Consider the following 26,613-nt stretch of genomic DNA (forward strand, 5'->3'; position numbering starts at 1 on the left):
GTTTGGTTCATGACCAACAGACTTAAAGGTAAATTGACCTCCGTAGAGAGGTGCGAGTGCTGACGTTTTGAGCGTTAGTCCTTTAGTCAGCCACGGAATTGCTCTGACGAAGCGCTATTTATAAGATCGAAACTTCAGCACTCGAATCTCTTTACGGTGGAAAATTTACCTTGAGTTATCAACTTCTCTGTTGATAAACCAACGATACTTATCTATTGTCGGCACATGATCAGATACAATTTTTGTACCCAGACTGAAATAATGAAAAAACCCTTACGAGGCCTCCTTATGCATTATACGGGAAATTGTGCAAAATGAAAGACAACACAATTAACCGTGAAGGACACATTTGCTTTTACACTTTCATCAGATGACTACCCAACCAGATTTTCAACAAACAAAATTTCTTAGTTCTAGCTTCTACAATCGATGCAATAAACCGGAATCCACTGTACTTTGTCGTGCGCTTACCTTCGACAAATTCGCCACAGAATCAGCTTTACAAATCCAAGAAGGAAGTATACTCACAGCTTAGCTGCAGTTGGTTGATTCACTCGCTACATATTGACAATCTTAGCCGGTGAAAAGGTTTTACACCCGATCGCAATAATAAAAAGCGAAACTACGAGAGAATTATGTCTTTACACAAAGAGTTGAAAACAGATGAAAGCCTTCCTCGCTTCTTCCTTCACGGAATGCACGCTATGTTGAGGAAACAGGTTTTTCTCCAAGTCGAGTTTCGTTTTCCAAATATGGAAGTGATCCATTTGTAGGATCATGGACTTGCAAAATAAAAGAAAGTGGACCGAATTCTTGTGCCTTTAGCATGTGTTGTCACAATATCGGTTCGCGATAGTTACTTCATGAAAGAAATATCTTTTTGACTATCTTTTTTTTAGGGTGCCTAGAAAACTAGGACCTGCCTAACACCTGCGAATGCTTGCAACATTCATCACGCCCCTTCAAACAGAAACGTTTGGGAGACGAGTTAAAGTGTAGAATTTTCTGTAGGTGGAAAAATGCCTTTTTTAATAATAATGACACAAGCTCTACGGGGTACATTTTTGTTATTTTTCCAGAGGAATTAAAGAATTTTGGGTGCTTTTTACTGAAGCAATACAAACAGCAGTTTTTGTAGAAAATAATTTGCAAAAACTGACATTTAGAAGCCCTTTTCGTTGAACGCAACCCTTATCTTGTGTTGTGTTGGTTATCCTGCGGCACGTCTTGGGTTATCTGTTTCTGTCAGCCAAGATCTAATGGGCGGAAGCAAAATTGCCTCCATCGCTCTTCCGTACGTCATGCCTTCACAAATGACACGACAGGCAAATGCGTGCCTTTTAAGGAAAAAGTCTTTGTTTGGCAAGCTAGTTCACCTTTGGATTAAACATAATGTTATTGGAATTCCTTTAATTTGATCGAAAATTCAGGGAAGTGTGTATGAACTCTTGCTGGATACTTGTTTTAAGCGGCCGTCGTTCGGCGTTTTGTTCTCAGCCTTGTCGCATTTGAAAAACGAGCAGTATGCCGTGGTGTTGTATAGGAGAAGAGGTGAGTCATTGAGCCTCAGCAAAACACAAACTAAACTCGATGGAGTTTGTATAAAGTGGCCAGCACTGAATGTGTTCGTCTCACAAGTCAAGTTCAGAGGCTTTGTTTCTTTCATTCCTCGACGAACAATTACATATACGGGATGATTTGCGACGAACAATACGGCAGAATTTTCATCTCTTTAAATTCATGAGGTTTCTATAATAAATTGAGTGTCCTTGACCCGCACTAATGGGTGTCTGAGACTAGGCTTTCAATATGCTAATTAGATCTCAACATTCAAAATGTTTATCGCTTCATAGCAGCGGGATTTTCCGTAGAGTGTAAAAATTATATTTCTAGTGGTTAGAAGTAGCAAGTAAGAATTAATAGTATACCGTGCTACGGGAGCATTTCCATCTCTATAAATTCATGAGGTTTTGACAATAGATTTTTATAATTGTCTGAGATCAAGGCTGTCAATATGCTAATTAGTTAGATCTCAACATTTTTTTTTCAAAATGTTTAAAGCTCCTTAGCAGCGAGATTTTCCTGTTATGTATTAAAAAAATACCTTTCTACTTGCTAGTGAATAGTGGTAACAAGTAGAATTAAAAAAGTATACTTTCTTTTATCAAAGTACGTTTCTTAATGATTAAAAACGTTACGAAAATATTTTGCAGATGTCACCCTATGAATAATTAATTACAATTTTTCTCTGTCAAATCCGTCACGGACTCGCCTCCAATCTTGTAACTTTAGGGTGAAAGAGCAAAATCCTGTAAAATGATCCCTCATGCTCCAGATCTTTGTTCACCCTCAAAATTAAGATTTTTGTTTCCCAACAACTTTGCTTTTATTTAGGCTGGGCCTGGGATAGCAGCGGGAGAACTGTGGTTATTAATTTGGAAAGTAAACTTCAAATATTCTGTAAAGATGATGATTAATGAAATGAAAAGAAAAGCTGCATACTGAGTTAAAACAAAAAACGTTAAAACGAATTAAAATGAACCGGGAATGGCCCACCATAAGGAATCGAACGCACTCCAATATTATTACTGGTGTTTACTTTTTGTTTTATTTGTACTATCATGTTGCCATGGTAACAGCTATGGCGTCAAAATTAGCCAGGTGTTTATAACAAAAGGATATTAAAGGGCTTGTGCCAAAACCCGAAACGGCGAAACGAAACCACCGAAACGAGATGACCGAAACAAAACGAAACCCTGTGGAAACAATATGTGAGGTGTTTCACAGTCGACGTGCTGTTTTGATAAAACAAGTGAAGAGAGCCTCTTTCATCCACTTCCCCATCGATCTGCCATTAAGCATTTGTTGTTCATGTTAAGTAACAAGTCTACATGTAAACCGTCGATAGTTTTTCTCTTCCTAATTTATAATTTGACAGTGGAATAAGAGTTGAATCAATGAATGTCTTGGACATTTATATTTCAATTTTATATCTTCAGTGACATTATTATATACTTAACTGAATGTGGTACGCATTTTTTAGGCGATGAACTGTTATTAGGCGTACCGATTTTTTTGTTCTTATAGTGAGGACAAGATTCAGTAATGGATCAGTTTTGAGCCATGTAAAAAGGGTGATTGAATCCGTTTCGGTTATTATTATTAATAACGATTTTTCGTAGAGCTGTTCTAGCGAAGATCAGTTTTCTTCAATTCACGCATGCAAGGAAATTGTCAAGATATATACCATTAAAAGAAAGTTGATTTTGGTCCCTTGTTTTGAGGTTTTGTTTCTTTGGACCATTATTCACCGTGTTCATCGAAGTGAAGATGAATAGCACATGAAATCCCAAGTTTGGTCAGTCAATAGTGAGCCCGTGAAGGCTACATTTGAACGAAACTCATTTTCAGAAAAGGTGAAAAAACACGTGCTATTGTCTTCGCGCGGTAGATAGTCATTTTTTTTTTTCGCATTTTACCGTATTTTGAGCCATTTTAGAGGTTTCCGGTTTCGTTTCGTTTCGTTTCGTTTCGCCGTTTCGGGTTTTAGTACATGTCATTTTAAACGGGGTTTAGTTCCTAAAGAAACTGCAGTGCTGTGTCGTTGGGGAGTAGAAATGAATGTTTGGTTCATGATCAACAGTGTGTTGACGTTTTGAGCGTTAGTCCTTTAGTTAGCCCCGTGAACGCTATTGAAACGATCGCCAAAAACTCTGGTGATAAACCAACGATACGTATATGTTTTCCAGATGATCAGATACAATTTGTTGTAACCTTCTATCCTTTCACGGAGACTAAAACAATGAAAAACCCTTACGAGGCCTCCTTAAACAATTATACGGGAAATTATATATGCAAAATGAAAGAAAGACAGAACACAATTACCGTGAAGTGAAGGAAACATTTACCTTTACATTTTCAGCAGATGACTACCCAATCAGATTTCCAACGAAGACAATTTCCTCAGTTCTAGCCTCTACAATCGATGCAATGCACCGTGATACAACTTTGTCGTGCGCTTACCTTCGACAAATTCGCCAAACAATCAGCTTTCAAATCCAAGAAGGAAGTATACCCACAGCTTAGCTCCAGTTGGCTGATTCACTCGCTACATATAGTGACAATCTTAGCCGGTGAAAAGGTTTTACATCCGATTGCAATAATCACTGAAAAGCGAAGCCCGAGTAAATTATGTCTTTACGCGAGAAAACAGGACTGAAACCGAAGAAAACTTTCCTCGCGTTGTTGCTGAAGAAGGGTTTTTTTTTCCGTTTTCGTTTTCCAAATATGGAAGTGATCTATTTGCATGCCATTTGCAAGATAATGGACTTGACAAATAAAGGAAAGTGGGGTTCTCTTGCCTTTTCAGTTTGCATCTGTTGTCGCAATTCGGTTTGATAGTTACTTCCTGAAAGAAATTTCCTTTTGGCCATTTTTTAGGGTGCCTAGAAACCTAAAACCCAGAAACCAAAGACCTGGAAACCTAACTGCTAAATGATAAAAGACTCACAAATTCATACAGAAATACGCAGAAAACTGGGATCAAACTGGATGGGAAAAAGAGAAGTCTCAGTCCCGTTTGTTTGAGGTATGTTGGCATGAAAACCTGTTGTTGACAAATCATAAACGCTGGCTTTGGCACGAAGTTTCTGCCAGAGCGCTGCTGCGACGCTCCGCTTTTGAAAGTGGAGAACTTTTTACAGGATTGCCTGCCATACGTTCCGCGCGTTTTTAGCGTAGCTATAAGCATGGTAATCGAATGGGCAGGGGTTGAAGGGTGCTAATGGGCATCGTTGCGGTGCACAGTCAGGGAGCACTAGGTACATCTTGGAAGTACCGGGTTATGCTCGCCGTTTACAAGGGTCAGTTACCAAATTGGATATCGCACGCCCCGGTCGTAATCCCTGGCAATGCAGAAAACCCTCGCCTGAGGTCAGATTGAGTGTGGGCATGACACAAATCCTCTCATTCAGTAAAAAAAATTTGAACTTATGGAATCCGTAAGCGTGGACCATGGACACTGATGGCTTAGTACAAGGGATATTTTTAACTGGACCGAGCTTTGCGGCCTGGAGAAAAAATTGGCATGTCATCCTGGGACGCTGCAGCTGCATTGGCAAAGGACAGACAGATCAACATATGGCAAGGACTTGTTTTTGGTCCCATTGGTTATTCCCAAAGCGAAGGAAAACTGTATCGAAAACTGTATCGAATCGGCACAGCGCAAGCTATACATGTCCTTTACGGACATCTTCCGACACGTGAAGTGTGAACAACTTTAGGGCGTTTAAGCCGTTTCTGTTCACATCATACCAGATCGATCGATTTCTGCCGGTCTCGGCACAAAATTCGATCCATATACATGTAGTTTCAACATATCCGAAACGCTTCATCTACGTTTTAGGGACGCTTTCCTTGTCAACATCGGTATTTTGTAGTAGACTGATCATCCAGACCCTTTTAACCGGATATTTCGGTTGGAAGTCCCGTAAAACAGACATTTTCTCTTAAAGTTTTTAGAAAAATGCTGAAAGTTGTCCTCTCTCACTAAAAGGTATTTTGGGGTGCAGCCGCCTAATTAAGACGCTCTATCAATTTTGTGGGCATGGAACACTGAACCTCTGTGAAGGATACTTTTAAGCTTCTTGATGCATGTTACAGAGTAACAAACTATTATTCTTATTGATGCAAATTTCTCTGGAATGTATTTGACTCGTAAATAAAGTTTCTAGCTCACTTCATTTTGCGAAAAACTCATTGCCTTCCAGCTCCCCCCCCCCCCCCCCCCTCACCCTGTAAACCCTAATCGGAGGTGTTCATCTTGCCCAATTGTACCCGGCTGAGCGGAAGCAGAGACTGTTCGTATTTTATTCAGCACTTCAGATGGTAAAAACATCAAAAAGCAAAGTCCATGTTACATTGCGTTATGGTGCAACTTTGATTAATAAGGGTGACACTTAACAATCTGTTGCGATAGACATACCTGTGGCCCTCAGATTCCAGATCGAACTGGAATTTAGGAGTGATGGTTTTTAAGGAGAGGGGAAAACCGAGGTAGCCGGAGAAAAACCTGTCCGAAGTAGTAAGGGCTAAGAACCCTCAACAAACTCAACCCACATACGACGCCGAGTTTGGGAATCGAATCTGGGCCACATTATTGGTGAGAGGCGAGTGCTCTCACCACTGCCTCGTCCTTACTCTCCTTGTTATAGCCGAAGAAACCTACGCGAAAGAGCTAGGCTACTCAATTCAACCAAGAGATGGATTACATGACGCCACTTCCCGCTGGGATAAACAACAACAACAATAACAAACAAGACAGCGACAACAATAACATCCTTTACTGTGCTCTGGTCATCAGACATTATAAAGTACAGAAAGGAATCCTTAAGCGAAAAATTTACTGTCTTTCAAAACGAAATTCAACGGGGTACAAGTAAAAAAACTGAGACAATGACGATTCAGTTCTCTTGGCGGACGATAATTTGCCCGCCTCAATCGCGCAAGTCCTGGGACCTACTATGTGTGAAAGGCTCTGTTCCTTGTACAGAGCTGCCGGCAGACCTGACACAAGTTCCCGTCCCATGCGTCCTCGGACAGCGGGCTTGGCATAGGTCGGAAGATGCCTCCTCTTCATTCTTAGCGATTGCTATTTTCACGCGTCCAGTGCTATCGATGTGGTAATCTGTAGACCGTTCCTTCCACTAACAGAGGAAGCTGTTGTCCTGACTGCAAGCGGGACAGCCGTACCTTAAGTGCAAAGTAAACAAATATTACTCTAAGTTAAAAGTTGAATGACAACATTTCTAAACTTTGTAAAAACTGTGAAAAGAAAGGGAACTTCCTCTAGGAAAACAATTGCGTGATAACTTCCATTATTACCCTCAATATGACTCTACTTAAAACAGTTTAATGTCAAGATTTCTCAAATTCTGTTCACAGACTAAAACGTTAGAACGACCATGTTCAGCCTAATGGACAGCACCTGACACCAATAAAGTACTATTCAGCCGTCATTTAGGATTTCATCCAGAGACTCAAAACTTAGAACCACCTTGTAAAGCATAACAAACAACAGCATTATAGTAAGCGGTAAAAAACAAAAACAAACAAACGACAACAACAAGTAAAAATATTTTACCTTTGGCTTTTTGTCTTTCTCTGCCATAAAGCCCATACACATGCTATCTGTAGTGTGACCCCAAACCAGATCAACAGTGCAGTCTGCAATAATACAACAGGGGCAATGTTAGAAGGGAAGTCACCAAACGCTACGCAGAACTTCTTACGTTGTAATACAGTCTCGTGAACGCGCAACCTCAAGGGTAGTACATTTTCAAGTTATTTTAAAGGAAATAGATGTATTTTACCCCTGTTTCTGTGGAAACAGTAGAAACACTAGTAAACGGTTTGTAGAAGTCATAGAAAAGCTGGAAACACATTTGAAATTCCTGCTGCATAACATGTAGCTTGCGACTAAATTCATCAATCGTATTAACTCGACTATATTAGGGAAGGTTCACTTGTTGAAAGTCTACTCATGTTTCTTCGATCTGTGGGAAAACAGAAAATGTTTTCCACTTTCTGATAATAACCAAATGACAATGAAAAAATTGCTTATTTCTACTCGCTGGCACACGAGTGAACTTAAAAGCCTGTAACACAGCCACGCCGTCACATCTAAAGGGTGCAGTTAAAAAAACGAAATGGCTTCTGAAAAATGAAGATCATGATTCCAGCATTACCACTTCAGACTAACAATGCCATCAGGCTAAAGTCTCGAAATAACTATTCTCATACCGACTTAAAATGATAGTTCAAACTCCTTTGAATAATAACACATTTTTGCCATACCATCAGCTCCCTCTCCTCCCTCCACAAGAAGCAGAAGCACCCCTCCTAACTTTTGTTTCACAGACGAAAGGGCACTTGCACCTGAGAAAAAAAAAGAAAGAGGTTTCAATACTATTTGTCACTGAAAACCATGCTCATCTCTCTGACCCCGCCGCCACGGAGGCTCTTTATCATTTGCCAAACATTCTAAGTTTTCATTTGGTAAGAGGCGCTCTAATTGAAGAACGCGATATTTTGGTAGTGGTGACAGGATGGGCGTAAAGGTCTGGAGCTTGTGTGAAATTGAAGACTGAAAACAAAACTGGGACCCAAATTTCCATTGAAGACGTCTAAACACGACTAAAAAGAACAATGTTGGAAGTTAAACAACAAACAACAACACACTTAATTAAAACAGACAGTTACAAGCTGGTTATATACCTACACGCAAATAGCTGAAGCTAGTCGAGGCGGGTAGGTATGTCTATACTAAACTAAATACAAATAAATTTGGTGTTTACAAATTGACTAAATAAAAGTTAAGTAAGTTAATTCTAGAGTGGAATTGACCAGAACTCCGTGTCTTATTTACTTTCAAACTGAAACTGTTAGAATGTTTTGTTAAACGGCTTAAACTGAAAAAGCGGGCAAAAAAATTAATTTTCACACAAGTTAGACATACATCTTTTTATACAGCTCTTCCCATCCAGAAAGACGCTACAAATAAATTCAGATTAATTTTTAGACCGTCGGTTGTTTGACATTTTTAAACCAACATTCTTGAGAACTTTCATAAGCAACGTTGCACAGTGACGGCAACGACAACGCCCCAAAACAACAGGTCTAATGAGCAAAAACAATCGCTCTGCACGTGCCGTCACGTGCGTTTCAAAACAACAACGTGAGAAGACCAAATTCTAAGTTTTGCGGAGAACGCGGGAACACGACGGCGAATTTGTCATTTCTCTCTTAACTTCAACGCCGCTCCTACAAATTTTTTTCCCAAGGTAGCTCGCCCTCTTTGTACAAGGTGAATGAGTTGTAATAATTGCAGATTTTATATTTTCATTTGACGTGTTTGATACTGTCGCTGTCGTCCTTGCTTAAATTGCCTTTTAAAATCGTCCTAGAGGAGGGAGGAAAAAGGCGTGAATGCCCTCCAGAAGGAACTGAAGGTTACTTCCCTCTCTTGCTATCATTTCCCTACAGTTACTACGTGGGGCTACGTACGCTGAGGGATGTTCAGAAAGAAACAGCCTGAGATGACACGAGGTACGCTTACGCTGATGTTTAATATCACTGAAAGGGCGTTTATATTATCGTCAATCAATCATTTTAGTTTTGTAGAATTTGCGTAAGGTGAAAGGCGCTGTTGTAGGCAGTGTGGGTGGTCTTTAAACTGCGAAGAAATTAGTGATTCAGGCTAAGGTTAAAAACCAATTTAGGGTTAACAAAAACGGAAAGAGTTTGCATCAATGTTGATTTTGGGCTAAACCGAAGAATACCTCTGGGCCCGGTTGTTCGAAGCGATTAACGCTAATCCAGGATTAAAAGTTAACCGAGCTGCGCCATCTGACCGGTAGGCCAATAACAATTAATAACACTAGAATGGGGCATGGTCAAGGAAATATTTCAAGAAGACTACAAACGTGTTTGTTGTGATATCATTTAAACACAATAAGCTTTCTTTTGGCTGTGGCATATTTATGCAAGAAAATTTGTCCTTGATATTTTCATCGAAGCTCACAGTTGGCATCGAGCTAAACTCTCGGGAAACTGCTCGCTTCTCAGATTTTGAATCTCGCGGTCGCAAATTTGCTAAGCGTCGGTTCTTTCAAGCTTTTGTTCTAGAAACAAAAGAACCTCAAAGCTGCAAACAATAAAAATGCCCATAAAAGGAAGTTAATCCAGTGCCATTGTCCACCAAAAACTAAACACAAAGTTTGATATGAAAATATATCCGTACAGTTGACGTAAAGCTAGTTGCGAACTATTCTGTAATCTTTTTGTGGCTCAGCCGATAAAATGAGAAAGAAGAAGTCTTCCTCTGCAGCATTGCATCCATAGGTATTAAAACATGAAGAAATTTCTTCGTTATGTTTTGATACAGCTTTTAATAAATAACTTAACGGTGTATAACGTGTTCATGTCCATGAACAAGTTAGGAGAAAAGGGCAAACAGAGGAGCAACTGAACAAACCAGAAACGCAAACGAACGGCCAAACGGAGGAACGAGCGAACAAACAACCAGTTGCGCAATCGGACAACCGAATGACCGAGTGGTCCACCGAGCACTCTCCAGCGAAAATGAACGAACGAAAAACCGAGTGAACGGACGAGCGCGAAACCGGATGAACAGCTTAACCAACAAGTGGTCAGCTCTTTTGTTTGCATCTACAAGCGTTTTTAAAAAAGGATCCATTTTTAACTCATTCATTGCGGAGCTTGCGAAGCAATGGATGAGTTTTTGCAGAGATGGGCAAAACGGCGTTAGCAAAATCTGCGTAGACGGATGTGACGTCGTTAGCGAAAATAGCGGAAGTGACGTAAAACTTGGTTGGATTTGAGCAACCGCTGACCAATAAGTCAACTTGCCACGAATAGCAAACAAAACAAGCCTAATTAAAGATTGCAAAACACCGTGATTAAATGATTGCAAAACACCGTGAGGGTTTTTATATTTTTAAGGTGGGTATTCAGTAAATAAAATTAGTCCAAGACATTCTTTTTACTCCGAAAATGAGCCCGCGTACGTACCGTCCCCTCCAGGGGCTGTTTTTGTCCATTGGGTCTCATCGCCTCGTGTTCCGTGCCAGAGAAGGAAGCCATTTTTGGTAGGAATATTTGACTCTCTTTCACACGTCATTTCGGTAAGTAAATTCTCTCTGTTGACGATTATTTCATTTGCTTTAAAACTTACAACACATACATAAAAAGTGAAGCGACCTACAATCTGGCTAAATCTGTTTTTACAGCGCAAATTTCGATGAGGTTCCACGGTCGCGCGTACATGTGTTATACAGATTGCCGTACAAGGCCCTGCGATACAATTGCCGTACAAGGCCCAGCTATCAAACTGGCAAACAAACTTACCTTAAAAACTGTTAAGATGCAGATTTATGGTGTAATGCAAAGCTTTATCAGCTACATACAGGAGAAGTTTAACTCCATCGCTTGTAATGTACGTTCGTTTCTTTGCCTTTGTTGGTACCAAAACGATGATTCACAAAGTCAACTTAATGATAGTGGACCGAAAACTCTTCCACTAGGATGTATATGCAGTGACGAACACGCTGACAAACAAATCAAGGAAACAATGCAGGTACATGTAAATAAACAAATGACTAGAAGATCTCGCTTTCACCTATTTATCAATTCAAGCCAGCCCCGTAATTTTCAAATGCTGATAAAATAATTTTGTCTATGCAAATTGTGCAGGACAATGATTAGAAGTACCAAGACTTTTGTTAAAAAATGTATTGTTGTTACTTAGACTTGCATTGTAAATCACAACTGCCTCAATGTTGAGGTAGTTGGCAACTGCAAAAACATTGCATATTCTTTTTTCACCTAAAATTTAGTTTCAGTTTTATATAAGATTACCCCTGGTAGATGAGATATACCAGTAGTAGAAAAATGTTCTGTTGTTGTTACTTAGACTTGAATCACAACCACCTCAATCTTGAGGTCATAAAAACTACACAGAGATGGCATTAACTTTTGTACATTTCACTATGCGTTGAAGATTATTGCCTAGAGCATTTAGTTTCAGTTCTATATAAGATTAGGTGAGATATACTTACGGCCTCTTCATATGAGCCCGGTAAACCAGGCTGGCTTGGTTTCCGAGATCTCGCCTCGCCGCTCTTTTCTTTGTAAAAATATCGATGTGTTCATATCAGAGGCTGAGCTGGCCCAGTAAGCGAGATCTCAGTTTTTGCAGCCCACATCACGGTAACCAGGATGAAAATTTTCCCATATGAACACTCCAGCCCAGTGACAATGATGAAAGTTTTTAAACAAAATAGCTTCGCTCTCAAAACATAGCGGCCAACAAAGTGGCATAGTTTTGATCTTGGAAGTATTTCCACTTTACAAGTATGTGAATTAGCTTTATTAGTAAAGTTACAAGGGTAGAGAAAGCTTTGAAAGTTGCAAACAATACAAATTTATGTTCCACAATTTTGATTGTCTTTCATGAATTCATCCCGGTAAACCGGACTGAAAATTCCCATATGAACACACCCCAGAATTCGTCCCGGTTACCGAGCTAATATCAAGAGGCCCTTAGAATGTTACTATACTTGCAAAGTTTCCCTATCAAAGCACATGTCACAAAACTAAATACAAGCAAGATATGTGCAACACTTCTACCCATAAAGAAGATAAAATTTGCCACAGAAAAATTAACACTTCCTTGATTGTTGTTAAGAAATGCTGTGTTCTTGTTACTTACAATTAAATAACAACCTCAATCTTGTAGTTGTAGGAACTGTATAGAAGTTGCATTTCCTTTTGTCGATTTCCACTATCTGTTGCAAATTACTGCTAGCATTTAGTTTCAGTTCTATGTAAGATTTGATCAGGTACATCTGAAAGTATGTATAATTGCATATTTTCCTATTTAATCACTGCATCTGAGTGTTAACTATGTTAATAAATAAAGTTAAAGAGCAACTTTCAAACATTTTGTAGATTAAGCTTGTTAACATTAAGTATTGTTCAATTTGAGGAAAATAAAGTTAGATGTTGTGTTAGGATATAGCATTCTACTTGCTTGAACAGGTTTTGCAGTGAATACTCTGTTTTGTGTCTCCTTCCTCAAACTCCCATTCATGGGACAAAAATAGCAAAATATTTTCTATCTCGTAAAACCCCAATATCAATTAATCAACCCAACAACAAACTTTTTTGTAATTACAGCTAGAGACCTTAATGTTAATCTCGATTTTGGTTGCATGGGATAAGGAGTGTAGCTTCAACATCTCCAACAACTGATCACATTTTCACCACAATTTTGGTTATATGGATGAATGAGTTAGCTCTTAGGAGCCTTTGATTCCTGATGTATCAGGATAGAAAAGATTTTGGCTCCTGCAAGTGACACGATTCCGGCTTTTCTTCAGCACATACAGCATGTTGTCGTTAATTAACACAGCCCCCTGATTTGCTAATTAACTATGAAAACTCAAAACCACGTGAGGCTTGTTTCGATCCTTTTGACGTATCCAAGGACATTTGGAGCGTAAAGAACGGACAGATACACAATTTCATTTTTACCACGGTAAAAGCGCTTTTGCAGCCGTAAAACGGCCCGTTGTAACCGCAGCAAATGTACTTATTTTTCTTTTTTTGGGTCGGATTACGGATCCTTAATAGCTTCTCACAACACTACTGACACCTGTAGCCTGCTACGTGCTCATCTAGTCTCCGTGAATGTCTTTTGCAAGTCGTTTTCAAACATAAATTCGAGATCAAGAAATATCATCAAAATAAGTGTCTAAAGATGCTACAAAATAAGAACTGACGATCGTGTTTCTCAAAAGCCTTTCTCTCACATCACGTTAAAAGAAACAGCTAAGCTTTTCGTTATCTTGACCGATAAGCATTAACTGGACAACTGCAAAAATGCCCTATTAGTACGTACCAAACCAACAGCCCTCTCTCAGATCTCCCTTTTACTCTGCCCTGCATAGGGTCTGACGGGAAAAGACAGACTGGTTTGGTATCTATTGAAACAATTATTCACCTCAGTGTCGGTGTATAGTGGTAGATATTTACCTCGCCGCAATCCACTACTATCCACCTCCACTTCGGTATTAAAAAAAATCGTCCATTTCTTACCTAAAAACTTGTCACCAAGCCCCTCTTGAACCGCTCCAACTGCATCTCTAAATAAAAAGAAAACTCCAGTTCTTTTAATTTCACTTATTACTGTTGGCTGCATCTGTGAAGCCTGGTTCTCACTAGGACATAAGCATAAGCTAAAGATAAGCAAGTGAGAACACTAGCTACATAAACATAAGAACAGACGCACGCGCAGAAAACTATTTTCTTGTTGGAATTCTCGATACCGGCTCCCTTCGATGTTAAGCAAGTGTCGCTCCTCAATCTCATTATCGCTCTTCTTGTGCTTATGCTGATGTCGCAGGTGTTCTCACTTGCTTAAAGGGCCATTGTGGTTATGCTTATGTCCTAGTGAAAACCAGGTGTAAAAGTGTTGACCGGTGATGAAAAAATGACCTTACTTGATAACAAACATTTCATGTTTTGTCACAGAACATTTGAATCTCGACTTGCTGATATACAAACTACGATTTACGGAGTCTAAACTTGGAACCACCTTGCACAAAATAATAAACAACACAGCAGGAAAGCGCTGCTCAGTAGCTCAGCTAAGATTTCAGCTAAACAGTCAATCAATTTGTACAGGTTTATAACGTGCACCACAGTAAAGTAGTTATTGCTAAATAGCTTAAGTCATTTGGATGACCACACTTAAGGATTTCATTCAAGAACTCAAAGTTTGTGACAACTTCGTATGGCCGCACAATTATACAGTGCACTACAGGAAATAAGACAATCGAGTCTTCGCTCACCTAGTTAAGGCCAAATCGGCACACTCTCTCGCCAGCAAAGTTTTCATCAAATGCTCTCCACAACCTGAACATATGGAGAGTGAATGCCTGATTAGTGTTGTAAATACAAGTATTAATCCACCTACTTTGGCCATTTTAAAACCACCACCAAACGCAACGCCGTGTATGGTCTTTCCATACAGCTAACAGTATGCCATAGGTACCCGATGTGCCCCATTACCATACTTTTCCGACAATCTTGAGGATTTTGCCTCTTTTTGTTAGTGCGCATACGTTCTGCGCATCTCCAGATGGCCCGAGAAACTCAGGTTTCTTAAGGACGGTGCCTACGGTACTAAAACGAAGGTATTTTTGCACGTTCTATGAGTATGCGGGAAAAGCAGACCTTAGAGGAGGCTAGCAGAGTCCAAAGAGAAAACTGGGGGTAACAACGCATTTTCAAGGATAAAACTCTTTAGAATTTTTTGTTTATTTTAATAATGATGACTGACAAATGCGTATGTATCCTCAATTTTCTATTTGGAAGCCATTAGTCCTCACTAAGATGTGTGTTTTTTTCGCATAGCCGCAAACCGCGCAAACTACTTTGTAGTAGCATGCACCGCCCTGAACATCTACAGAGAACAATATTGATCTATACAAGCGTGATTTAGAACCACATTTCGTTTATATGAGGAAGAGACACCTGACCCGTGTAGTAAGTCTTGATTTTTAGTTAGGAGAAAAGGGTGACAAGACAGTGCGAGGGTTTATGGCAAAGACGTCCGCTCTGTTTTCGTCATTTCCATCAAACCAGCGTCTTTGATATAAAAATTTGATTGTTCGCGACTGGCATCTGCCGAGATGTTGTTTCCTTAGACATGGAAGTTTCTCCACGATGTGTCCTCTGGCCAAATGTATAAATACGTATCAGCAAACCCCTTAATAGAAAAGCGCCCAAGTAGGTTGCCTGAGACCCCAAGGGTGGGGGGGTACTTCGGATTTCAAGTGACGGGGATGATCAAATGGAGGCAAAATTCAAAACCCCAAAAACTTCCTAGCGCTTCCAACAATCCCTGGACCAAACAAACAGCCGCAAAAACAAGTTTGGTTGTACTTTATTCGCAGAACTACACGGCCTGGATACGCGGGCACTACCGCGAATCTTCAGATTGTTTTGAATACCCCCAAAAATCCCTACTTAAATCAAGCCACCCAAAACACTGAATACTTGCCAAATTTTCCTACCCAAAAAAAATCCAGGAATGGAAAATCCTTCGATCCTCCCGTAACTTGAAATCCGGAGTACCCTCCCTGGGCCTGAGACACAGTACTTTAATTGAATTGAATCGTATCACGCAAACCTGTTGTACAGCAGGCCACTCCTACTTGATTGACATCGCGATTTGTTGCCCAGCAACCGCTCCCATACACAGCCGCCTGAGTGAGATTAAAAGTGCGGCATGAATGCTCTACTGTAATGTTTGTATTGACTTTTTCTCCAAATCAGTAAATACACACTCCAGACCTTTGCGTTATATACCATTTGAAAGCTACTTATCAGCCTGTTTTAAAAATTATATCAGCATTTATGAAGGAAGTTTTGTTTTTGAGAGAAATTGGTTTAAAACGAAAGAATGAAAAACTTGAAAACCGTTTAAATCTTCAAATGTATTTGGTATACCCGTTAACTATACCTCATTTTGCAGCTGTTAGGACACAGATTAATGTGACACATGCATGTCTTACATTCCGTTTGTATTCGGAAAAAGAAAATGAAAAATTGTAGGGGTAGTCAACCATTCCATAGATAGGAGGGGGCCACAGTTTTGTGACTTCAATTAGGGGCCAATCGTAACAAGACAATTTTAATGGCAAAAATTCATACAAATTTTACCAAAATTATGGCATTGTGTGCCAATTGGTACTCTCAGGACTAACCTAACCTAACCTAAAGGCAAAGTAATGTGGGAGGAATACTTCTGGCATTCACGATTTCAAGAGGGTTAGGGAGAATCTTTTTTTGGAATCAAAACGTTAAGTCAATAGATATTGTAGAAATAACCAAGTCACTTTATGGTGAACATCTGCTATTTCCTCCCTGTCATCATAAGAAATCGTGAGATTCAAACTGGAAAGTATTATCGTTATGAATCCCACATTACCAGAACCAGAATTCTTATCTGTTTAAAATGACTAATGTGTGTCTCTCACAGCTTGACTGTGCAGTCTCCATGACTCCTTTAAACTAAATCTGGTTGCCCTTTTAAATGTTCTTTCACGTTTAGTTTCAGCTTCACAGCATTAAAACTTGGAATTACAACTAAATGAATCAGTCAACTGTAAATCAAAAATCCGCCATACAGCAGACAAACGTCTTACAAAGTTTGTACGGAAATAGTTAATGTAGCACGATAATTCCAAAGATATTATTCCCGAAAAGGACTGTTGTTTAGTCAATGTCATCAACAAGAGTCCTTTGAAGGAGTACTATACTATTGCCACAGACTTCTACGGCTCCTTGGTTGCAATTATTGACGGTGTTCACAAATGTTACTTTTTAGAAGCGTCAAATCTGAACTTTGATGGTCTTACTCCAATTAAATGTTAAGGCCACATATATTTTCCACTGAATAAAGAAAATAATAATAGCTAATATTATTTATCCACTGATTAAAAACCAGAATCAGACCTTAGTTGTTCAAAGCCCGATTAAGTTAATCCTGGATTAACGTGAACGTTGATTCCAGTTTAATGACAAATCATTAATGATTGTTCCAAAAGACTTTTGCCTCTCCGTTTTGATTTTCTGTAACATTAGCTTAAATTATCTTTCAAAACCATTTTTAACGAGCGAGATGAAAACCTTGATTAACCTTCGATCGTGGAATAGCTTTAACCAGCTTTCGAACAACCAGGTCCAAAAGCATAAGCATGAGACGGGCCATCAGACGTTATAGAATGACTTTCCTTGAATATACGACCAGTAGTGTATCAAACTAACCTGTCCAATGCGACCTGGTGCCTTGTACAGCACCCCACCACTTGACACACCAGCACAAAGATTGCCTCTTGTGTCCATACACACTGCACCAACGGTGTCCATGTCTTCACTTTCCTTGAGTAAGGGAAATCACATATCTTAGGATGTGTATTTAGCCAACTATTTTATCAGGTGTTTATTGTTCGGTGTATTCATTTATACTAAGTCTTTCAAGTAATTTAAATACTAATAAAGTTAAAATACACTGCATGTCAAAGGGCAAACCTTGACCATTACCACGCTAATAAAGCAAACCACTGATGTAAGTCAGTAGCCTGTTGTACAGCTGTTTCCATGTCAAGAAGCACTAATGGACGCAAATATTAAATATTGTCTTGCTCAATATTGATGATACATTCCTTGCTCGTTATTAATGATACTTTACTCCAATAAATGAGTTATTTTCGTTTCTCTTTGTTTTTTGTTTTCCTTCTGCTATATCTTTTTTCTGTCTACTTCCTTTAAGGGGGCACAGTATTAGTTTCACTAGAGGTGCCCCTCTACTCTCGTCTCCCCTGATTTTAATTGTATTTTTGAGCTGTATGTTAGGCTTTGTTTTTAATATCTCCAATTTTTGTATTTTGCACTTTATTTGTAAAAGTAAGAGTGGAGAGTATATAAAAAAAATGTCAAATATCAACTATTAACGCCCGTTTAACCGGTTTCAACATTTGACCAACATTCGTGCAACAAAAGTTGAACGGATGTTAGGCAAATGTTAAACGGAGCGTTTAAAAGGCTTTGACGCCATTTAACATTTCGAGAGCAAAGGAAAAGTTGAATCGATGTTGCATGAAAGTTTAACCAATTCAAATTTGATTCAAACCGCTTTCAACATTTTTTACACTTTCAAGAATGTTGAACGACCTGTACAAACGCCCCCAACATTCAGTTCAACAAAGTGTTGAACACATGTTGAAGCAAATGCTGAAACCGTTCTAACTGGCCTTTACGCCTCCCTAGGTCTCTTTTTGCTCGTGGAATCTGCCAAAGGGTTATCTTGTAATCTGCCCAAGATGGCCTTACAAATGTCCAGTTCATTTCATTGAACAATGACGTTCAGTTGTAGGCTAATGCAAACACCATTCACCAAGCTGGTTCTTTAATTTGGTTAACTTACATTTGAGAAATTACAAAGATTTTCTAGCTGAAGGTGGTTTTGCGAATCCATGGTCCTCTGGGATGCTTGAAGTCTTGCTCTGCATTTCTGCCATGTTTTGAAACTCCTGTCTTGCATAGAAGAAACAATGCAATGATCTAACTGAATTGTACATGCATAAGAAGACATCTACTAAGCAATTACCTTGTGCTTAGAGCGGTTTTCAATAGAGTGTCGTATAACCAAAACCAAAGTAATTACTCTGGCCAATCACAACAGGTGCAAACAGCGCAATGAACCAGAGCAAAGCACGATTGGATTTGGTTTTACATCTTATTGGCTGAGAAAGTGGCGCTAGTTTTACCCACCAATCACAGAGCATAGTAATGCAAAACCAAAGCAAAAACGAAATTACTTTCGACACTCAATTGAAAACCACTCTACATGTCAGCCAAGTTAGAGATTTTCAACCGTTACTGTGTATAGACTACAGGTGCAGTCATTGAGAGTAAGGCCTCAAACTAGAGAGCCTTACATGTAGTTTCTGACTTAACTAGCTTCTTCACTTGCGCTGCCTCCTTTTGCTACCGCACATACTGTCTGTGTATCTCGGGATCATGGCCCGAGAAACTCTGATTTTAAGGATACTGCGCGCACTAATTCAAAGGTATTCTTGTGTGGTTTATGACCATGTGGGAAAAGAAGATTTTAGCAAAAAAATATTCCATCACGTTTCCTTTCATTGCACATATGCCACTCATTGATATTCCAATCCTAGCAGTATGCAGGATGTTTGTCCAATGAACGTAGTTTAATGGCATTAGCTCCCACGAGTCTCCTGTAGCTCAGTGGTAGAGCATCCGAACTAGCTTAGTTTCAAGGTTTTAGGTTAAACTCCTGATAGGAGCACTCGGCATTTGTTTTTCCGTTTTTGCCCGTGTCATTACTGAATAATACAGCATTCTCAAGATTTAAGCAGATTCCAATATGAAAATTGGGGCTACCACTCATTTTCTCAGAGATATAAATTACACTTCAATTTGCTGTTAGAATTAATGTTGATTAATTACCTCTGAAAAATAAATTGTTACCCCTAATTACCTTTTTGGATTACAATAGCCCTTACTAAGAACTGCTTTTCCTGCACAGTCACAAACAGTGTGAAAATACTGATGTATTAGGAGGCACTGTCCTTAACTGGCATGGGTAGCTGTAAGGTAGAATTCCACTATGCCTTCTGCATGCAAAACCTTATACATAGCACACCTGTGATTAAGTCTCTATCATGACAACCACTGAAACCATGTTCCATGGCCCAATGAAATGCACCCTCACCAGCGAGAAAGCTGAAATATTAAAATGATTATAATTAATTAAAAATTTACATTAAATTTCCAAAATATATTTAGATTTCATGAAAATGGAGTGTAAATTGCAATCTTGGCCAAAAGTGCTGACTGTGCAAAACTGATATAAGTTTGATATATGTTTGATTACATGCAGATACATAAATAATTGCCAGACTTGTATGCGAGTGGTACAAAATTTGAAAAAATTACACTGTCCTTAATGTCAGCACTAAATAATATTCTGAAATTTTAGTACTTGTTAGGCCATTTTAAGCCAAAGTCAACATTTTGAACTTATTTTTTAATGAGACAGTCAATGTTACCCAAGAAATAGCTACATACATTGGTGGAATAAGACCTGAGGCTGACGGTCCTTTAAGTCCTTCATCCAACAGCTTACAAGCTACTTGAATTGGGTTTCTCATGCCTACAAAATAATGTAATACAAACTATGGCAATGCAATTAAGGGAAACCTTTCATCTCACCGGCTGTAGGTAGTTATAATTACATGTAACATGCCAGTTGTTGATGACAGCTACAGCTACTAACCATTTTCCCCTCTTATTTAAAGGTATCTTCTAGCTTTCCAAACGATCAAATTAATACCCCCTCCCCATAGACAAATGGGATTGTAAATTCCGGGGGGGTGGGGGGTGGGGGAAGAGGGTCTCAATGGCCAAAAAATTCAAAGAAATGTAACTATATGATGCTAAATTAGAATTTGAGATGGGTGGTGGTCTTGTAAAAAAAATGTCTCCCATTAATTCTTGAATGTTAAATGACAGGTGATCAGCAACACCCCAAACAGCAATGTGACTGGTGAGCTGAGACTGTGTCTAGTGACTTTCAGGTGTTCCAGAAAGGCAAATTTTAAAAGGCTACTGTATGTCATGCTATTTGATGTGCAAGTTAAATTAATTATGAGCTCTAACCTTGAAAATACTTTTTTGGTGAAATCCTGGCCATAAAAAAAATATGGTTGATTCTGAGCATTACAATCACCATTTCATGTGAATCATATTGAATTGAAACATTTTGGGATTACTTTTTTCAAGATTACCAAAATGCATATCCATTTCAATTTGTCCTCTTTTGTCCAATGGTGCTCCTTTACAAGTGACTTTTTTGTCCACAGTTTTCAGCAGTTATCATGAGGGATTGTTCCATTTATGTCCAGTTTGTTCGCGATGAAATTGTCTAAAACTGCATGACGTACATTGCACATACCCCCTAAAAAGTGTTGATGAATACTGAAAATCATGGAGCCTTGCCAAGATGTTTTTCGAAAAAAAAAAAAAAATTCAAGCTGTAACCCAATATTCAATCTTAAATGATGCTTCATGTACATACATGTACTAACTTAAAGTAAACTGACCCTTTAAGGCCCCAACAGCTCCAAATCCTAAAGACTGTCCATCTATGATACTTGCATCACACTCCACTGTACCAGATCTCGTCAGATTAGAACCTAAACCTGCATTGGTACAAGGGAAGTCCTACCAACAGCAAATAAATCATAACCTTGACTCTTGCACTTGATAGTGTAAAGATTATTTTGATCACTTAGAAACAGTACATGAATGAGTGATAGCACACTCATTTCTTATCAGAATTAGCAGCATTTGAAAATGTAGAAACAAGCTATCATAAAAAAATTAATATTTTGATTACATTATAAAACTATTTCTAGAATAATTGACAGATTACACTGTTTATATTTGACCAGTGTCAAGATTGTCTGGGGAAGGATAAACAAGGCTAAAAGACTCTAGCGTGGCTTAAAACCAACCGTAAATAAAGTTGTCGTGAATAAAAACTAAGACACAAATTAATTCTTGTATAAACATTTTGTTGACTATCAATCCAATCATACCAAAGGGTATTCAATACCTCTAAAACTGATATTGCAATGGTAACAACCTCTTTTGCTGACAAGCCTCTTTTTACAGCATTCATTGCCTGGAAATTAAATTAAAATGTTGGTACTGTATAAATCAAAATTGACTTTCTGCATTTCTGCAATTATAGGCACATTAAAACTTTTACCTTTTACCAATAGATCTAAAAGTAGGAATTTATTTTTGGAAGGGAATCTTTATGAATAATTTCATTATAACCTTGGAAAATTACAGAAAAATTAAACTGAATGGTACATGAAATGTACCAGTGCCTTTAACATTTGCCAGAAATGAAAAGGAAGACCATGATCAGTCAGTTTGATTTGTAAATTGAATGCACCATTTTAAGGGCTGGATTTACAAATTCATCAAAACATTCTGCAGATGGTATGCACCATCGTAATGGAACATAAAGGACTAAGATTAACATTTATATTAAGGCAATCCAGGTTTATTATTTTATTATTACTAGTCTGGCTGGCCAGTTCTGAAAAACTATCAATGGAAAGCAACCTACAATGTAGGATTAAAGCTGTCTGACTGAAGAACTGTTTACATCTAAAAGATTGCTAGTTTTCTAACTTTTGCCTTCGTATTACCTCTATACAGGCAGCTCTGCAGGCTTCTTTATATTCGGTTTCATTTGAGACAGAATGAAACCCAGCTCCTAAAAAAGGAAAAATACTGCCTTTAATGTCTCCATATTAACATCTAAAGTAAGGGGCAAGAAAAGCTAGCCACATAAATATAATTGAGTGAGTTATTCTTTACAATATCTGAAAAGGAACCAGAATCTTGTTTGGTTAATATGGTGATGGTTCTTTCTGACAAGTAGATCTGATCCTGTTACATTTTTTGACCTTACGGAATGGGTTAATTCATTATCAGTGGGTCTGGCCTGACCAATCCACATTTCAGAGGGTCTACAGGTGTTGTCATATATTGGTAGCAGATTAAACTTCAGTGGCGTTACTTAATAAGTTTTGCCGAAAAAAAAAAATCCATGCAATAGAAACTATTTAACTTCTCTGTAACGAGAACATAGGGTGCATTAGTAGAATTAGTGTAGGGATATTCAATCATTTTTATTGTGTAGTTCCAGAAAATATCCATACCCCCACCACGGAAGGAATTTCACATAGGACCCCCCCACCCCCCAGGATTTTCCATTTTCGAGGTATTTTTTTGACCCCCCCACCCCTTCGGAAATTCCTCAAATACAGAATACACCCCCACCCCCCTCTGGAAAAGTTTTATTTCAAAAGAACGCCTCAACAATCAGTTTGATGTGAACATTTCAGAAATATCAAGAACTGCCTACACGAGGAAAAAATATGCGTTATTGAAGAGCGCGCGCGCTGTTCAATTTCACTGGTAGAGTTTGCCAAAAAGCTCTTGATACTGAAATAATTGTTGTGTTTTATATTTACCTGTGGTCATTGACATCAAACTTTACTGTTTAGCTTCGCTGAAGATTTTAAATCTAAATTGTTAAAATAAGTCCGGCAATGCAAAAATGTATTTTCATTTAATTTGCATATGTCATGTTTACATTCCTATGCAAATTTGTAGGAGATCAAAAGTATTTGATTATCGCTTTAGTTCTAGTCAATCGATATTTCTCATGGTAATCATTCAGTCTAGTTATTTTAGTATTGGACAAAATAAGCATTAGCAGGGCAGGGAGACAAATAGATCTTTCAGATCGTAACTTGAAACCGCAGACGAAATGGAGCCGCAAAACGAAATTAGCATGTTCACGTTCTCATGCAAATTTTGTATGAGATCAATAACGCATCAAAATAATGTCGAATTGGCTCTATTTTGTTGAATTTTGGCATAGAAATTAAGTTAGTAGTTTTGGACTTTGAGTTGGAATACTTTGGACAAAATAAAATTTAACACGGGTCAGTTTTGACAAACCAGTTATAATTGACTGCGGGAATTGACCTTTGCCCGTAACTTTACACAACATACAAAAATAACAACAAATATTTCAATGCTTTATGTAAAATTGGGGCTTTCACTTTATAGCCATACAAAAGTTTCCCTTTTAAACATTGATACAGATATTTCAATTGTTGCCAGTGAACAATATTTGTCTACGCAAGAAAGTTTCACAAACAACAGTTTTATAATGACTGAGTCACGCAACGCAGACATGGATTTCTTGTCTCACTTGGACTACTTTGCTTAGAAAGGCTTTTCGGAGAACTGTGAAACGTGTTTTTAATGTAACAAGGGTTTCTTTAAAACAGTTAAACAAAGTAACGTCTTCAAGAAACATGTACGAGTTGGCTAAGTTGGTAAGTTACTATTTTGAACAACTATGTCTGACATGAACGTGAAGTTGACCCTCTGGAAGCTTATCCAACCATTCACCCCTCCTCCCCTCTGGAATTTCCTGAGCCATTGACCCCCCCACCCCTCTGGAATTTCCAATTCCCTCCGTGGTGGGGGGATGGATATTTTCTGGAACCACACATTTGAATCTTTCCTTGTTACATGGTTAGCAACTGGGATGAGAAATCTATATAATGGCATAAATGCTTAGTTGTAACTGTAACAAAATTCCGCTAGATGTATGTGTGCCCTCATCCCCAACCCCTCTTGCAAAGATGAAGCGTTTTGTACAATCTTTTGTTCAATAAGGGACAATCAAACTTTAGAAACCTAATGGATTTCTTTTCAGCAATGTTGCCAACAAATCTAATTCTCACATTTTGCCAGGCCAGATTCCTGTCATTTTAACCCAGAAATATTTGCACGGGGGCTAGCAATAAAAAAGAAAAAAGAAACAAAAAAAGGTTGGTCCACTGTCAAAGGACAAATATTTCTATGGGTGCATTCCGTTGGGATGATCCAGATCAGGATCAATGATCCAACATCACTCGGATTATGGCGCATCAAATCCACTCTGGCCAAGGATTCCTCGGTTCCTTTGATGTACCATGATCCGAGTGATCTTGGATCATTGATCCTGATCTGGATCATCCTAAAGAAATACTACCTACGTACTAATACTAATGTGCAAACGCAGGGATTGTCTGCTGAAACAAAGAGATCGGTTTTTATGGCTGCACAAAATATAATATAAACACTAAGAAAATTGGTAAACAAATGGATATAAGATTATGTCGTAAACCTACAAGATATATAAACACATTTGTTAGCTTAAAAAGCTAATGATTTCACTGCCAATTTTGAATACTTTACCAACATGGACCGCAACAAATCCTACACCCGAACAAGAAATGTCTAGAACGTCTTCTTTTTCATCAGAAAGCTGCATTTTTAAGTCAAAAGGCTAAAAGTAAAGGTAAATGTAAAGATTGCAAGTCGGTGTTTTGGAAGCCATCTTGTTTTTGTTGTGTTACATGACGAAGGTACCCTGTTCAAACTAACCGCGGAAGTTATCGCGGGCTCATAACTGTTTTGACGGTGATCGACGGTGAATTAAAGATTAGGTTTTGTGAGCCGAGGGGAAAAGAAACGTTTCTGTGAAACGTGTTTGAGGAAGAAATAGGCAAAGATCAAAAGACCACTGGAGTGCTGGCAAGATAAGTTTTTTTTTTTTTTTTTTTTGCATTCATCAGCTGATTCATGGTTTAAAAAAAGATAAGTTCCAATATTTTCGTTTCTTTCAGCAAGCAGAAGCATCAGGAAGCATCGGCCCAAGACACTGAAATTGATGTCTCACAGAGGAGTATTTAATTTAAGTTTAATTAGTTTAAGTTAATGCAGTCCCTTGACGTTTTAAACTGATATGGCGATTTAAAAATTGTAGATTTCAAGGAGAAGAGGGGGTAATGCAACTCTGTCATCAACTATCAGGTTTTCGGCGAGTTGCATTAAGCTTAGTTTGAAAAGATTTTACCGTTAATGGCACTACTGGGGCTTGTGTTGTCATAACCAAAATGGTGGCCACGATGGCTGCACTGAAATACCAGACTCTCAGCTTCTGCAAAATGGTATTTGCATGAGCTTGCACGTAATGCTTTGCAAGAGGCAAAAAACCAACATTGTCTGATATCGCTGCCTTTCCACTCCGGTATTAACAACAAAAGGTTGAAATATCAAACTTTTGCTGCATCTCCCATAGGAATACTAGTGGGAACGTCGTTGCCTAGCTTAGGTGGCAAGGGTAAAAGGACTCCCCTACTGAAAACGACTGCCAGGGAGGCTAGTGACTGCCTTAAAGTAAACAATCAACTGCTTTATGAGGTTTGTTTTTTTTTACTTTATTTGAAACTTAAGATATTATGATAAATTGTTACAAGCTTCACACCTTTATTTTGTTAGTCACTGCCTGTGATAACTGTCATCGACAATTTAATCTCCAACAATCATCATTTGACAGTCAGGTCTCTAGTACAGATATTCAAACTTCCTAGTTGTCGTCCAAGCTCTCTTCCCTCCTCCCCGTCCCCCCTTCTCCCCACCCTACCAAAGAGAGCTTGCTCACAGGCTCTTACGGGGGTAAAATCATTGTTTGATAAGTTCTTCTTTTACTTTTATGACAAAGACTGCAGTACAAAATTTGTTTTATTCCTAACCAAAAACAAAAGTCACCTGGACTGTTTGTGGGGAAGTGGTTTGACGATAGCATAATGTTTGGATTGCTGCATCGTTTCCTTAGATGAAAAGCGTTCACCATGTTATCTAACTCTACACAGGTGTATATATGAGTACTGATGACAATAGTCTGGTGGTACATGTATGTGTAGCCGTGCACTGCACTAGCATACTATCCAGGGGTGAATAGCAGTACAATTAATTTCTTCATGCTGTAGAAACCAGGTTAATTTGTGC

General features: G+C 38.6%; 2 protein-coding genes across 7 annotated transcripts in view; both read right to left on the reverse strand.

Annotated features, from left to right (window-relative positions):
* Positions 1-4,256, reverse strand: part of LOC146467380 (uncharacterized) — a 30,139-nt gene extending 25,883 nt beyond the window's left edge. For 2 of the 3 annotated variants that reach the window (XM_085126112.1, XM_085126109.1), the window contains exon 1: positions 4,024-4,256. The gene's annotated coding sequence lies outside the window, so the exon portion shown is untranslated. Of the gene's footprint in view, positions 1-471; positions 593-4,023 lie in introns of those variants that run through there. The other variant, XM_085126111.1, reaches the window with a different exon arrangement.
* Positions 4,257-6,323: 2,067 nt separating this feature from the next.
* LOC146467381 (threonine aspartase 1-like) lies at positions 6,324-25,137 on the reverse strand. 4 transcript variants are annotated; one of them, XR_014867746.1, is made up of 15 exons: positions 25,018-25,137; positions 22,401-22,468; positions 21,794-21,862; positions 21,279-21,399; positions 20,245-20,329; positions 19,820-19,899; positions 18,575-18,684; positions 17,416-17,529; positions 15,776-15,851; positions 14,433-14,496; positions 13,678-13,724; positions 13,481-13,532; positions 7,855-7,935; positions 7,142-7,224; positions 6,694-6,750 (listed from the first exon to the last, which is right to left on the reverse strand). XR_014867746.1 is itself a non-coding variant. In XM_085125969.1 (14 exons), the coding sequence occupies exons 1-14, from the start codon at positions 25,091-25,093 to the stop codon at positions 6,670-6,672; spliced, it is 1,155 nt and encodes a 384-aa protein (XP_084982095.1). In that variant the 5' UTR covers positions 25,094-25,137; the 3' UTR covers positions 6,324-6,669. The 4 variants fall into 4 exon arrangements, 3 of the variants coding, with proteins under 3 accessions (XP_084982095.1, XP_084982097.1, XP_084982096.1); XM_085125969.1 differs by lacking the exon at positions 13,481-13,532 and having other exon boundaries at positions 6,324-6,750; XM_085125971.1 differs by lacking the exon at positions 7,142-7,224 and having other exon boundaries at positions 6,324-6,750.
* Between the last annotated feature and the right edge of the window lie 1,476 nt (positions 25,138-26,613).

Source organism: Pavona decussata, unplaced genomic scaffold (genome assembly GCF_977016875.1).
Source record: "Pavona decussata unplaced genomic scaffold, jaPavDecu1.1 SCAFFOLD_137, whole genome shotgun sequence".
Lineage (NCBI taxonomy): Eukaryota > Metazoa > Cnidaria > Anthozoa > Scleractinia > Agariciidae > Pavona > Pavona decussata.